The 15,428-nt window shown below is 44.8% G+C and overlaps 1 protein-coding gene across 3 annotated transcripts in view; it reads right to left on the reverse strand.

Moving 5' to 3' along the window:
• Positions 1 to 15,428, reverse strand: part of YIPF1 (Yip1 domain family member 1) — a 39,037-nt gene that overhangs the window by 13,536 nt on the left and 10,073 nt on the right. For all 3 annotated transcript variants that reach the window (XM_059135688.1, XM_059135691.1, XM_059135690.1), the window contains 5 exons: positions 15,287 to 15,374; positions 9,499 to 9,615; positions 6,139 to 6,305; positions 5,599 to 5,781; positions 61 to 156 (listed from right to left, as the gene is read on the reverse strand). In XM_059135688.1, coding sequence (XP_058991671.1) covers positions 73 to 156; positions 5,599 to 5,781; positions 6,139 to 6,305; positions 9,499 to 9,615; positions 15,287 to 15,374 — 639 coding nt within the window. In that variant the 3' untranslated portion in view covers positions 61 to 72. The remainder of the gene's footprint in view (positions 1 to 60; positions 157 to 5,598; positions 5,782 to 6,138; positions 6,306 to 9,498; positions 9,616 to 15,286; positions 15,375 to 15,428) is intronic.

Here is a 15,428-nt window from a genome sequence, read left to right on the forward strand (position 1 = left end):
TTACTGTACCAAACCTCAAAAAAAAAAAAAAAGGAAAGAAACAATAATACAGTCTCTTACTTTCCTCTTTAGCTACTTGGCTGCCGCAACTGTTTGGTTTGGAGCAACTGTAGCTGTTGGGAGGTGGTCCATCTCTGGCGCATCAAAAAAGTATGCCTGCAGGAAAAGGAAATGCATGCAGGCAGTTAAACCACAACAGTCTGCTCAAGTGTTCTAGACTCCATGCTAAGAGTATTTGTCATGGCCCCTATGTTTCCCTCTGCCATGCTTGTCATCCCACAGAACCACAAGCGACTCTGTTTCTGTCCATCTCACTTACTCAGAGTTAATTTTTTAAAATGTAGCCACTGGGGCACCTGGGTGGCTCAGTGGGTTAAAGCCTCTGCCTTCAGCTCAGGTCATGATCCCAGGGTCCTGGGATCGAGCCCTGCATCGGGCTCGATGGAGAGGAGGAGAGCCTGCTTCCTCCTCTCTCTCTCTGCCTGCCTCTCTGCCTACTTGTGACTGCCTACTTGTGATCTCTGTCTGTCAAATAAATGGATAAAAATCTTAAAAAATAAATAAATAAATAAATAAATAAATAAATAAATAAAATGTAGCCACTGTTTATTGGCTACTTCCTGCCTAGGACTTAATCTGCATCAGAACCCGCATAAGAACCCTGTCAGGCTGCTATGATTATCCTCCTTGACAAACGAGAAACGGAGGCACAGAGAGGCTGTCATTCAATCCGGCGCACATGGCTAGTGAGTGGGAGAGTCGGGTCTTTCTGACTCCAAGGTTCAGCCTCTTCATCGCTACCTTACACAGTCTCTCTTCCAGGGCAAAGACAGTATCCTTCCTGTCCCTATGTCACCAGCCTCTCACTCAGGGCCTGGCCCATGATGTAAATAACCGAAACTCAAGAGAACCGAGGCACAACAGATTGCTGCTAAACCAGCTGGCTCTTGGTAAAGACCTTTACAAGAAAGTGCCAGGCAGGCCTGACCTCATAATTCTCCAGCTTGGAAAAGAAAGGTCTGATAAGTGATTCCATTCACCCTCTACGACTTCACTGTCAAAAATCAGGAGGCAGGGGCGTCTGGGTGGCTCAGTGGGCTAAGCATTTGCCTTTGGCTCAGGTAATGATTCCAGGGTCCTGGGATGGAGCCCTGCATCGGGCTCCCTGCCCAGCGGGGAGCCTGCTTCTCCCTCTCCTCCCTGCTTGTGCTCTCTCTATCTCTGTCACTATCTGTCTCTCTTTCAAATAAATAAATGAATAAAATCTTTAAAAAAAAATCAGGAGATAGAAGAGGGAAAAAAACCAAGGAGGATCTTCTGATCTGTCTCAAAGTCTGAGAATCTGGACTTTAGCCCAGGAAAATACCTAGGTCCTTCAAAGTAAGGGGAATCCCTTAATAAGTCAGGGGTCACTGCACACTTGCGATTTCCCCCATGGAGTCAGGGCAGGAGGAAGATAAAAAGACAAAAACCCAAGTGAGGAACCATTTCAACAGCTCTACTCTCTATCAGCCAGAAGGGGGCACCAAGATGACGCACTGGAGCTTTCCCCAACACACTCAGTGTGAACTCTTCAACAGTCCATTTCCAAGTTTCTAGCTGCAGAGCCTCCCTAGCTTATCACATTCCCAGTGGAATCCTATTAGCTCTAAAAGCCTTCTTCCCAGGGCCCGTTCTGGCACTTGCTTTCTGAGGTGGGAAAAAAACAGTTCTTAAGGGGGTCAGGGACAGCGGCCGTGCTGCCAGTGCTGGGCTCCTCCAGCTGTCTCGAGGGTGTACAGAGCTACAAAGTACGCCTCCTAGTGAAGGAACTGTGCCTTTCTTCCAAGCTCTTGGAGGAGGCCCTCATCAGATAGAAAGGAGCAAGAGGCCAGGGTCTAAACTTGGCTTTGCTAGTAACTCACACCATAACTATGAAAAAGTCACTCTACCCCTCTGAGCCTCAGTTTTCTAATGTGTAAAACAAAGGGATTGGAAAAAATGATCTCTAAGGGCCAGCTATAATTCTATAACTCATTAGTTCAAGAATGCCACAAATCCTTAGTAACAATCACAGTTACCATCTGGGGAGTGCCTTCTGTGCACCAGGCACGCACTTGATCATTAGTAACAGGCAATGTTAACCCCATTTCAGAGATGAGCAAGTGGAGGCTCAAAGAGATGGAGATTTTCCCAAGGCTACACAACCCTGTGTCTGAGCTAGGGTATCAATCTAGCAGTGTCCAGCCCCAAGACAACATTCTTCTCTTCTGTGGGTGACCTGCAATTTGGCACCTGACCTATGTGCCCCATCTAGATCTAGGCACTGTAGAAGTGTCAGGATGAACCATCAGGCTTTCTAGAAGGCAGGCCAGGAGTGTCACCTGGCAGAGTATGAGGGCACAGGATAGTCCGCTATCAGCAGTAACCCCTGCAAACACAGGCTTGTGCAGCTCAAACACGCCAGCCAATCAAACACCCTCTGGGGCTTCCTTAGTCATCCTGGCCAGGAGTGTCCTGCTACCAACGTGGTGTACAGCCGTGAGTACCCAGGGGCCCTCAGCAGGTAGAGGGCTGGCATATGCTTCAGAACACTGAGGCAAAAATGCGAATCCGTGCTCCCCAGGGCAGAGTGGGAAGCCAAGCTGTCTGGGTCAGCTGGTGCCCCTCTGCTGCCAATTCTTCTCCCTGCCCTTCAATAAAACAACATCCTGGGGCGCCTGGGTGGCTCAGTTAGTTGTTAAGTGTCTGCCTTCAGCTCGGGTCATGAGCCCAGGGTCCTGGGATCAAGCCCCACATTGGGCTCCCTGCTCATCGGAAAGCCTGCTTCTCCCTCTCACAGTCCCCCTGCTTGTGTTCCCACTGTCACTGTGTCTTTCTCTGACAAATAAATAAACAAAATCTTCAAAAACAACAACAGCAACAAAAAACCATCTTGCATGTGTTCGGCTTGTGTTGTTCATGTTACATATAACATTCAGTCTTTGCAAAAGTAAAGATGCTCCTGCAGTTCCCTTTTCTCAGTGAGGAGGTGTGGTCCAGAGAGGGGAAATGACCAAAGCAGGGGTGGGTGGGGGGTGCCTGGGTGGCTCAGTGGTTTAAGCCCCTGCCTTTGACTCAGGTCATGATCTCGGGGTCCTGGGATCGAGCCCCACATTGGGAATCTCTGCTCAGCAGGGGGCCTGCTCCCCCCACCCCACCCCCGGCCTGCTTCTCTGCCTACTTGTGATCTCTCTCTCTCTCTCTCTGTGTCAAATAAATAAATAAAATCCTTAAAAAAAAAAAAAAAAAGGAGAGCGGTCGGGAACTCTGTGTGTTATGTGTAGAACATACTCAATCTTCAAAGCAGGGGTGAGGGAGCTGGAGCCAGACCCCCTCTCCGTCACCTCTGCTTCAGCCTCTTGGCCTGCACATCTCCAGAACAGCACAAAGGAGGCCATCTCTGGCTGGAGAATGAGACCCCAGGCTAAACACCTGATGATAGAATAGTTCCCTTCTTTGAGGAGGAGAAAACTGGCTTCCCCTCCAAGAAGGGGTCCTACACCTGCAATTCCCTCTCTGCTCCATCATTTAATGCGCCTGGCTCCCCAGAGTTCCTTAGCAGCGAACCAGGCAAGGTCTTCTCTCCTGCCTCCTTGTCTTCCCCAACTTCCCAACCAAGTGTATGATGGGAAAGACATTCTGGAGAGGCAGGAAGATGCCAGCGAGAGGCACCAACTCTTTCGAGTTGTGTGGCCTTGCACCACCCTTCCTGAGGCACTCAGGAGGGATGAGCAGCAGAGGGCCCTGGCAGCTTCAGATGACATGAAACTCTTCTAGTAACTTCTTTAAATCTGAAGAACCCTTCACAGCATATAAAGGGCTCTCACAGCCATCTCACTGAGGGTCACAAAAACCCACAAAATATGAATGTCCGTGACAGAGAAGCCAAGTTTCTGAGAAAGAGGACTCTCGCCTAGGCTCACAGTGCAGGGCTTTTTCTGCTTCCCTCTAATTGTTCTCTTCCAGCAAGTTCCTGAGCAGCAAGATGGGCAGGTTAAGTCCCACTGCCTATGTCATTTATCCCAAAAGGGAGGAACAGGCATAGAGGTAAAAAATTCCACCACACACAGATTGATTCTTAGTAACACTACTAGATTGAAATGAAATAGATTCTTAGCAACACTCTTACCCATTACCCCCTCCTCCCTGATCCCAAGTCTGACGTGCCATGCTCCCCTTGATTCTTTTACGCAACCAAACAAAGAAGCGCTTCTTCCTGCCTCCTTCTCTCCATCAATGACTCAACTAGATATATACAGAAGAAAATTCAAGGGAGACACGGGGACATGCCAGTGAGAGGGCTACAGTGAGAAAGGACATTCTTCCTCAGCAGACAGAAGGGTCACAGAGGGTTGCAGCAGCATTACAAAGGATCAGCCCAGGGGCTCCAAGTGCCAAAAATTAACGGTGTCACTCTGCCATGAGTCAAAACAACAGTCTTCTGGAAGTCTCAAAAATTTAAAGCTCAGACACTAGGAAAGTATATGTAAACCGGCTCTGTGTCTCAGAACCCGGCCCTTTTTATGTGACTGGTTCAATGATCAAGTATCAGGATCTTATGCGTGACCCAGGCTGTCTACACAAAAATCGTATAGATCAGATGGTGCCAGAGAAATATTTACTCCCACAACTGTAAAACCTAACCAAGGGTCTAGACATCCGTCATGCGGATGTCCTCCCGTGGGCATGTCCTTTCCCTTCATCGGAGACCTTAACATTTTTGGACTCAAAGTTCTTTCAAACCCTGCGTCAGGCCTTGTTAAGGCCATGGACTACAATTTTTGTGTACAATGTGCACAGAAAATAGAAAATCATGTCCCTTAGGATCAAGGGAAAGGGACCTAATTTACAGGTATTTATGGGACAAATTCTACATTAAATATTTTATATGTACTATTTTATTTTAGATTTTTTTATTTAGATTTTTAAAGTTTATTTTATTTAGATTTTATTTCATTATTCAGAAAAACTCTCTGGGGCAGGAAATACTATGTCCATGTTATCGATTAAGATGTTCAGATACAGAGAAGTTAGGTGCCATGGCCAACCTCACATAGCCAGTGAGTGACAGAGCCAGTCTCTGCTCTGGGCCGGTGCAACTCAAATGACATGCTTTCCCTAAAAAGACACCCAAATACAAGACTCTAAGACTCTTTTAAACGTTATTCACTTTAAAAATATTTCCCCTTTCCTAATTTGACTCCATCTTCATGCTTTTCACCTATGAAAAGAAATTTTAAATTTCAAAACTCTTTCTAGGTATGAGCAGAAAACCAGCAAAGACATCCAAAGGCCAAGCTCGCCCCCAGCCCCGCCCCCCAACCTATTAGAGACACTCAACTACCTCTACTTCCTCTAGCCAGACTCTGAATCATAACCAAATTTCAGAAATTAGGTAAAGCCAGAGAATACCATCAAATTCTCCTAAATTTACTACTTCTCATTTAGGACAGTCTATTTAAAACAATGTTAATTTTATGGAGCTGGTTTCAAAGGAATCATTTTGAATAACAGCTTGAGGTCTTTCAGCATTTCTATCTAAAGCATGCAGGAAGATCACAGGAATGAGACCATTACCAAGCAGCCCACAGAAAGCAGCGTGTGAAGGAACACAATTGTCACAATTGTGGCCAGGGCAATGCGCCGGTTATCCTCACGAACAGCTGGCCAGAACGTCATTGCCAAGACAGAGCCTGAGATCCCCAGGGCAATCATGACTAGAATCCACCGAACAGCCTTCTGGGGGATGATCCACAGTACCTGAGAGAAAAGGAGGGAGAGGAGGGCTTTACTGGAGGCATTTGGGAGACGCATGGGTTCATTCCATGCATCTGTGTTTATAAAGTCCCCTGAGCTCATCAGCAGGCAGGCGCCCCCTCCCACTCCGGCCTCTCTGTCCCAGCCTGGAGAAACATCCCAACACGCAGACTGAGGTGAATGCTTTCAGATCGAAGCGCCTGAGGTCCAGCAAAGGCATCTGGCTCCCTATCCCCTCTCCTGCTGACTTTCTAAATTCAAAGGATATTTCAGGTGCCCATCGATGCGGGGCTAGAAATGATGTCATTGGCTGATTTTCCACAAGCCCAGGGCATCACGCAGAATAAGTATGGTACTTACTGCTGTGGGGATATAAATGAAGAGTGAATATCCATAGACGCACACAATCTCCAAAAATGAATAGGAAACGATGTTCATAACTTTGCTGTTTCTCCACATGAGGAAACCCCAGAGTGCGAGAGGAACCAGCCAGGCGTAGGCATAGATGATGGTGGCCGCTATGGACACTGAGGAGGACAGGACAGAGGTGGTAAGCCCCGTGTAATCATGCCTTTAACTACTATCAGAGCTCATCTCCCACCTCATTTCCTAGCATGTCCACCTGCTTTGTGGGATTGTGGGGTCGCGTCTTAGAGCAGACACCCGATTGACGAATCTTCAGCACCATCTTTATGGTGATGACCAGTGGTCTCTCACGTAGCTTTTATAATTTGTTTAATAACAACTCAAGTATTAAACAACTGCATTATGCAACTGAAAGACTTCAGAGGGCCTCACAATAAGTGTTGAAACATATTAAGCATTTCGAACAAAGGAAAGCCAACTATGCCCTTAGAAGAACACACCCTCTTTCCTAGTATCACAAGGGCTGATGCTGATTTCTCGAGCAAATTTATTAAAATCTGGGTACAGATCAACTGGCTCTGCATGCTATTCGGAGTGCCTTCTGTCCCTGAAGTAGGGAGTTTCAGTTCACCGAGAAACTCGACTCAAAAAGTTCCTCACTTTCGCTTTCTGTGTTGGAAATGCCAGCTAGCAGCTCCTCAGAACAGCAACGTTCAGTATTCTGCTGTCCCTCCTACTCTTCCTCCAGGAGAACCATGCTCCAAAGGCTTCGCTCTCCCTCTTCTGGAGTGGAGGACCAGTAAGCGTGGCTAAACTCATGGCACCAGCACTTCCTACAGGAAAATCAGTAGGTGACGCACTTTACACTCTTGGCAAGCACAAATGCACCCCAAGTAATTGTAGTCAGACTCTGGTGAAGACATATGATTGGCCAAAACATTTTTAGCTCCCAGGGGAGGTTTTTTTTTTTTCACATTGGGAACTCCCTCATTAAGCCAAATGTAATTCTCCTGATACACTGCCCCCCCCCCTTTTTTTTTTGATTAAAGAAAGAGGAAGTAAATTGCCTCTATGCCTACGGCCATCCACTAGGTGTCAGGCATTCCACTAAATACATTACTGAGAGACTGAGAGGCAACACTGTGTAATAATAGTCAAGGGCACAGATTCCACGTGCGAACTCCACAGGTTCTAACCCTAACTCTGCCATTTGTAGCTAAGTAACTCTGAGTAAGTGAATTACTTAACTTTCCTGCCTTAACTTCCTCATCTGTAAAATGGGAATAAACACAGTATACAATCATATAAGATTAGTAGAGTTAAATGAGTTAAAACAAATATATTTGGAACACTGATTGATAAGTAATAAGTGCTCAATCAAGAATTAGCCTTTTATATTATTAACTGATACATAAATACATTATTTCACATAATGTACATCTTCATTTTAGAGATAAGGAAACAGAATCAAAGAAGCTAAGTGGTTTGGCCAAGGTCAAATAATTAACAAGTGGTAGAAGAAGGATCTTACTTTGTATATTTATGTAAATACTCTTTAAAGTATTCTATAAAGTACTTTAAAGTACTCTATAAAGTATGTAAAGTATTTATGGAAATACTCTTCACATAAAATGGAAAAATGTTTAGGGGAGCCTGGGTGGCTCTCAGTCAGTTGGGCATCTGACTCTTGGTTTTGGCTCAGGTCATGAACTCATGGGTCATGGGACTGAGCCCCATGGAAGGTTCTGCGCTCAGCGGGGAGTCTGCTGGAAGATTCTCTCCCCGCCCCTCCCCCCACTTTCTTTCTCTCTCATAAATAAATAAATCTTCCAAAAAATGGAAAAACGTTTATTGATAGAGTCAATGACTATCTTACTGGTACATTTCTATCATGACTCCCAGCCAAGGAGGAAAAGAAAAGATAAAAACCTTCCCGAGCGTCCAGACCCCCAGGCAGGGAGGGCCATTACTCCTTCTCTGTCACTATACCTACACATACTTCTGATACAAAATGTAATACATCCCACTTAACAGCAATATTCACTTATCCATCTTTCTTTATTTAACCTCTGTACAACTTGAAGGCAGGGTTTATATCTCATGAATAACATTTATTGAGTTAAACCAGAGTCATTTGACAAAGACAACTGAATCCAAGTCTGACTCCATGTAAACGGGCCAGGAGGGTACAAGGAAGGGGACAGGGGGACACACACAGGTACACGGGGAGACAGACCATGCACACAGAGGGAACTATGTATCTCCCTACACACACACATGTGTGCATGCGCAGGAACTCTTTTTTGTGTAGGGCATTATTCCAACCTCTTCACACACCTCAATTCTTCATTCTCCCAACAGCCCAACAATATAGGTATTATTATTCCCATTGCACTCATAAGGAATCTGAGGCCAACAGCAATGAGCTAATTTGCCCAACCCGTAGAAGCTAATGAGTAGTGGAACTGGAACCTGAAGCCTGTCATCTGGTTCTGGAGACTGTGCTCTTAGCCTCATCTGTCTAGAGCCTCTCGACAGCAGGCCGGCAGAGAGGCAAGAGGAGGGAAGGAGAGGGCAGAGGAAGTGACCCACTCAATCTCCTACAAAGCCAAACGTCCTCGCTGGGGGGTGGCTGTCCTCTGCAAGTCTCTAAAAAACTGTCTGTTGCTTTCTTTGTGTAATAATCCAATATCACCACAAGAAAGGAAGTTTTAAAACAATGTCATCCACAAGCCCATCGCTAGGACAAACTCCTTTCTAGGTTCTCCCTGCGAGACCCTCTGACCATTTGCAGACTTCTCTGTAACAATGTTGCCAATAGCACAGGCATAATTTTGGATTATCAGTGTCCCACATTGTTCTAAGTGCTTCATGATTAGGGGCTACCGACCCAGCTAGTTGAGTCACTGCAACTTAAAAAACAATGCCCCTATTGTTTCCAACATCTGGATAATACAAATAATGCTACAATGGAGACTTTCATGCACACTGCTTTTTACTTACTTTGCACATTTTTCTTTGGATAAATTCCAATTGCTACTCTGCCTTGCCTTCCAGCGTCCCAAAAGAAACGCGGATTCACAGTATTGTGCATGTACTCAAGGCCACTGAATGGTATACGTTAAAAGAGTTAAAATGGTCAATGTTATGGTATGCGTATTTTACCACAATAAAATAAAAGGTTATGTAGATTTATATAGATGGGTGGTAATTCTGAGATGGTAAGTATGTTTGAATCCTTAAAGACAAAAAGCTGGGGCTGCAGCACCTAGAGACAGGGGCCCAAGGGCTCAGTAAAAGGAACTCATGGTTACAAACTGAAAGCCTTCCCAATGAGTCGAGCTATTCACCAACCTTTTCGGAATTCGGGCACATAATGGTATGTCTTCTCTCCCAGATGGATTAAGAAGTTGGAAAGATTCCCACTAATTGCTATGGCAAAGACCAGTGTGGCACAGATCCAAAAGGGGCCTGCAGAGAAAACCAGAAAATTCAGTCAAGAAAATGAAGGCCTGCTTCTGGACACTTACAGAGTAATTTCTTATCCCCCTCTCCCTATTCATGTAAGCAAGGGAAAATGAATTTTAGATGCAATCAATACTCATTTAATGGGAATCTTTTTTTTAAAAGGTCAAACACACAACTCAGCAATTAGGTGCATTGAAGACGGGAGACTGAATGAAAAGGCCAAAACACCTTCCACAATTAGGTGAATAAAGACACTAATTTGTTTATAACTTCTTTCATTAGAGGATCGTCCAAAAAATCATAGACATTTTGTTAAATCTTCACCATCGGGGTACAGGAAGCAAAGGTTACTTCCCTTATCTACGTGCCAAATGTTAATTAATGCCAGAGAAAAATAAATCAGGCAGGTCCTTCTGCAATCTAAATGAAAGAATAGGGCGAGCAGAACACTTTGGAGTGTTTATCATGGGTGTGTGTGTGCAATAATGTGTGTTTAAGGCTCTGTTTTTTTAATGAAAAAGTAATAAATGCACATAGTTCAGTGTTCAAAAGGTACAAAGGGAATCTAGAGAAAAATAAACTTCCCTCTCTCTGTTCCCTAGCTCTGTGCATTTCTCCTCCCCAGAGCTTGCCGCCATAACCCGTTTCTGGCAAATCCTGCCAGAGATTTCTACATACCTATAAACAAATGCATATGTGGTGTGTGTTTATATAAACGAAAACATACATACATATATATGTGTGTGTATATATAATATGTACATATATATCTTGCTCTGTACTATTTCCACTTTAATATCTAGAGATTCTACCATAGCTATTCATAAAAATCAACTCACTCTTTTTTTAGTGGTTATCAAATATCCCACTGCACGAACGAGTACATCATGCTTTGCAAATCCTTTTCACGATTTCACTTGATTTCATGAATGCCACCCTTGTTTCTCCCTATCTAGAAAAAGTTCTATGTAGAACAAACAGATTTTTTTTTTTAAGAATTTATTTATTTGAGGGGTGCCTGGGTGGCTCAGTGGGTTAAAGCCTCTGCCTTCAGCTCAGGTCATGATCCCAGGGTCCTGGGATCGAGCCCCGCATTGGGCTCTCTGCTCAGCAGGGAGTCTGCTTCTCCCTCTCTCTCTGCCTGCCTCTCTGCCTACTTGTGATCTCTGTCTGTCAAATTAATAAATAAAATCCTAAAAAAAAAAAGAATTTATTTATTTGACAGAGATCACAAGTAGGCAGAGAGTCAGGCAGAGACAGAGACAAGAGGAAGCAGACTCCCTGCCAAGCAGAGAACCTGATGTGGGACTCGATACCAGGACTCTGGGATCATGACCTGAGCCAAAGGCAGAGGCTCCAACCCACTGAGCCACCCAGGTGCCTCCAAACAGAATTTTTAAATTGAGAGATTCCTAATAAATTTTAGGAATTTAATTTTCCAATTTCACCAATGTTTTGGGACACCTTTGGGAATAACTACAGGCGCCGTGACATATCACAAAATTCAGAAAATTACTGTGCTGTGGGAGATGCCTGGCAGAAACGGGTTAGCACTTCTCCAAGCCAGGCTGGCTCCTGACAGTGGGAAAGGGAGCACAAGCAACCAACTGAGACGCTCCAAGACTCACCAACAGTGGCTTTCCACTAATTGCTACTGACTCGCTAGCCTACACGCTCTCTGCTACGGGACCAAATCTTGTTCACTGTATTATTCTGTGTACTGACCATACATAAGAGGCAACAAACAAACAAGACCAAAACACCTCCTACAATTCAGCAATTAAAAACCCCCCCAAATCTCTGATGAACAAATAAACAAAACTGACCCTGTATTGTCAATGGGCCACGACCATAAGTGGCCCAAGTATTATACTTTCTATCACTAGAAAGCAGAGAGCATCATATTCTACTGGCCATTACTTGTAAGAACCCACTGTCCTCTAGACCCGAGCCCGGGTGCTGGGGACACCATGATGCACAACAGATACAGTCACTGTGTCCTGTGCCTGCGGGCACATAGACAGCTCGGATTCCAGAGGCACACAACCGCCCACACATCTTAGGGCCTGCCAGGTTGCTTCATATGCCTTCTCTCTTCCTCTCTCCTGCCAAATTCCTACTCTTATTATGGGGCGGGGTGGGAGGGAGCCTTAATTTAGTTGCATTATGCATTTTTATATTATAAAATATTTCTAACATCCAGGAAAGTACAAAGGATGATAAAACCAACCCCGGTGTACCCGTCATGCTACTTTTTCAAGTCTTTTTAACGGGGTCAAACTTCTCACATCCTTCTATGATGTGCTTTTTTTCATTTATCTTTTGTTCTGAGATTTAGCCACATTGATGCGTGTCGATCTCATTCATTCTTAAAAACTGCAGATTCTGTGTATGAACACACCGCAGTTCACGTCTCTTCTCCTGATGATGAATACGCGGTTGCTTCTGAGTATTTGCTCTTGTAAGCATTGCTGCTGCAGTCAATATTCTTCTATGTCTTCTTTTGATTTGTGAGTTTCTCTAGGACCACACATCTAGGAGTGGAACTGCTAAGTGGTAGGGTATGAGCATCTTCCAATGGCTCCCTTTCGCATACCGCTTACATCCCCACCAGACACACAGAAGTTTCCATTGCTGTGCACATTCTTGACAACTCTCGGTATTAATGTTTCTGATGCTCTGACTTAAGAGTACATCATTCCTGTGCTCAAACCCTCCAGTGGCTTTGCACTCACGAAAAAGCTGAAGTCCTCTTTGTTGCCAAGATTCTACACAACTTACCCCTGCACTCTGCCCCCTGACCTCATCTACTAGGTCCCCTTCTTCCTTTCTGCCAGGTTACACTAGTCTCTGCTGTTCTCTGAGCATACCGAGCCAACTGTCTGCCTCAGGGCCTTTGTGCTTACTGTGCCCACGGCTTCAGATGCCTTCCCCTTAGGTATCTACATGGCTTGCTGCTGATTCCTCCAGACCTTTAGAGTAAATTCACCTCTTAAATTTTTTTTTTTTTTGAATTTCAAATCCCCCCACCCACCCAAACTTTCTGTCCTTTAAATTTTTCACCTTGGCCTTTAACACCAGAATTTTTTTTTTAAGATTTTATTTATTTATTTGACAGAGAGAGAGATAGATCACAAGTATGCAGAGAGGAAGGCAGAGAGAAAGAGGGAAGCAGGCTCCCTGCTGAGCAGAGAGCCTGATGCGGGGCTTGATCCCAGGACCCTGAGACCATGACCTGAGCCGAAGGCAGAGGCTTAACCCACTGAGCCACCCAGGCGCCCCACCACTAGCATATATTATCTGACTTTTCTTACATGCTTACTGCTAAGCTCAGTAGATTCTAAACTGCCTTAAAACAAGGACTTTTGTCTGTTTTCCTCATTGCTCTGTCTCTGGTGCCTAGAATAGTGAAGTGCTCAATATTTGCTGAATTAACTGAATGAATGAAGACAAGCCCATTTGGACATGCTAGCTAAAATGATGAGCTTTACAATATACACCTTGTTTTGTTTTTATTTCTGTGATTACAGGTGGGACTCAGCATCTTTGCATGTTTTTGTGGGCCATCTGGGTTTCCTTTTCTGTGAATTGCTCATTTTCCCCCAGAACTTATAACTGGTTTTATTCTCATAACTGGTAGGAGTTCTAAACATATTCCTGCTTTTCTTCCTTTGTTGCTTATGAGAATTGCAAATATTACCTCTGGTCTGTCACTTATTTATCTTTTTTTTCCTAATTTTTACTTTGCTTATGGTTTATTTTGTGGCACAGAAATTTTCTATTTTAGTTTACATGGAGTCAAATTCACCAATCTCTCCCTCCAATTCTGCAGACTGGTGCTTCTGTCACCTTTTTCCAGACCACTACCTCCACTTTCCTGCCAAGGCCCAGTCTTCTCCTCTACCAAGCTCTTTACCTATATGGTACCTCCTCTTAACCATGTCTATGGGTCCATGAGGCTAATACTGTTGTGAAGGAAGTAAGCTTTAGGTTCAAATCCTGACTTTGCCATGAAAGGCAGCATACCAGAGAGATGAGGGATATCGGTTTCGCTCCTCCTTATCCATACAATAGGATAATAAGAGTAACTGCCTCATAACATTCAGGTTGCCATGAGGATGAAGTGAGTTAATCCAGGTTCTCCCCCAATGACAGGGACACACAGTTTGCTAGTGTCATTTTCATGGCTAAGTCTGTGACTGTGGGCAAGCTCTGCTCCCCAAATTTCCATTTTCTCTTTTGTAAGACAAGGCTACCTCAGAGCGGGGGAAATAAAACTGTGAAACAGTAACACGGAGTTGAGCTCTTGGCACTTGGCTCAACAGATGTTCTTTCTCTCGTTTCTCTCTCCTTGGGAGTGGAGACTATGATTGCATCTTTGAATCCTCGCACAAAATAGGGTGCTCAAAAATTGTTGGCGTGCTTCTTCTGGCCAGGTGCTGATGGCACGGATCACTCAGACACACGGCCTCTCAAGATCTCGGGCTAGAAGAATGAATGAGAGAGCTGGAGAGAGACCACCTTGACAACACTTCGACGAGAGACATGGGCCAAGGCAGGATGTGTGTGCGGCGCTCCCTGGTGCTCCAGGCGCGGCACCGACATCTGGCTGGGGCTGTTGGTGCTGCCAGAGAGAGAAGCCAGCTGGGAGGTGCCTCTCCTCAGCCTCCCCCGCAGCCATTCCCCCTTCACTGGCTCCAAAGACTGGACATCTATGCCAGGTGATAAAAAGGTCCTGTAGCTTAAAATCATCAGGTGAAGAGAATAAAGATGGGTTTTTATGGAACACTGAGCTAGTTCTAGTTCGACTTTTATTTTGGTTTCCTCATAGGAAAAAGAGGGATAATCACACTAGAGTCTTGTTGAAAGGACTAAACAGTGAATGCAGTCATTGGCACATAATAGATCCTCATGAATTCCTTCTCCTCTTATAATCAACGTATGTACAAAATATGCAACATATTACTCTAATACTTATTTAGGACTAAGCATACATTTTCCTGAGCCTCATCGAGCTTTGGCTTCCTCATTTGAGAAATGCAGATAATGACATCTACCCCAGAGAACTAAAGGTGACCATGCAAACAGTCTTGTGCAGAGAACCCGCACACAGAAAGCACCCAGAGCCGTTGGCTCTCTTCTCTTCTTTCAAACACAGAAGGCCACGGTTGTGGGAGTCCTTGCCCTCAGGAGCACTGGGTGGGGGCCTCTCACCTTCCTTCAGACAGCAGGGAGATCAGGGCTGACAGTCATCCCCCTGTCCGCTGCTCTTACAGACTTGCAGTGCCACTGGCTGAATCCCACGGGGAGTCAGCTCATCGGAGCGACAGCTGGGACTCGGCATGCAAATGAGTAAGTGCGAGAGTCCCGTCCCCACACTTCTCTCCACCATCAAATCCTCTAGAGTTAAAATCAACAATCTCTTCTTAGAGTGACTTAATTCGTCTCAAGTTTGTAGTGTCATTTGAAGACTTTGAAAACACATACTAATTACTTGTCATCGCAGCATTCCAGTAACACAGAATTGTATTTCCCCCAAAAAGATTGTCAGAAGAGCTGAATAAAATGTCCCATGGCCTGCCAACAGTGCCCTTTTCCAACTTCTCAGGCAACCCATGGGCTCATCTGGATTCAACTGGTACACGGTAAAGAATCAAAACGATGCTATACGTACCATAAAGATCAGGATTGCTGCGGATATACAGCCGCACGAAGTTTTTCCCTGGTATCGGCAAAAGAGACCCTTTTATCCTGTCAAAGACCTGGAAAATAACACAGCGATAAGTCTACTGAAGATGTCTTTAAAGTTTAATAAA

This window comes from Mustela lutreola, chromosome 10 (genome assembly GCF_030435805.1).
Source record: "Mustela lutreola isolate mMusLut2 chromosome 10, mMusLut2.pri, whole genome shotgun sequence".
Classification (NCBI taxonomy): Eukaryota; Metazoa; Chordata; class Mammalia; order Carnivora; family Mustelidae; genus Mustela; species Mustela lutreola.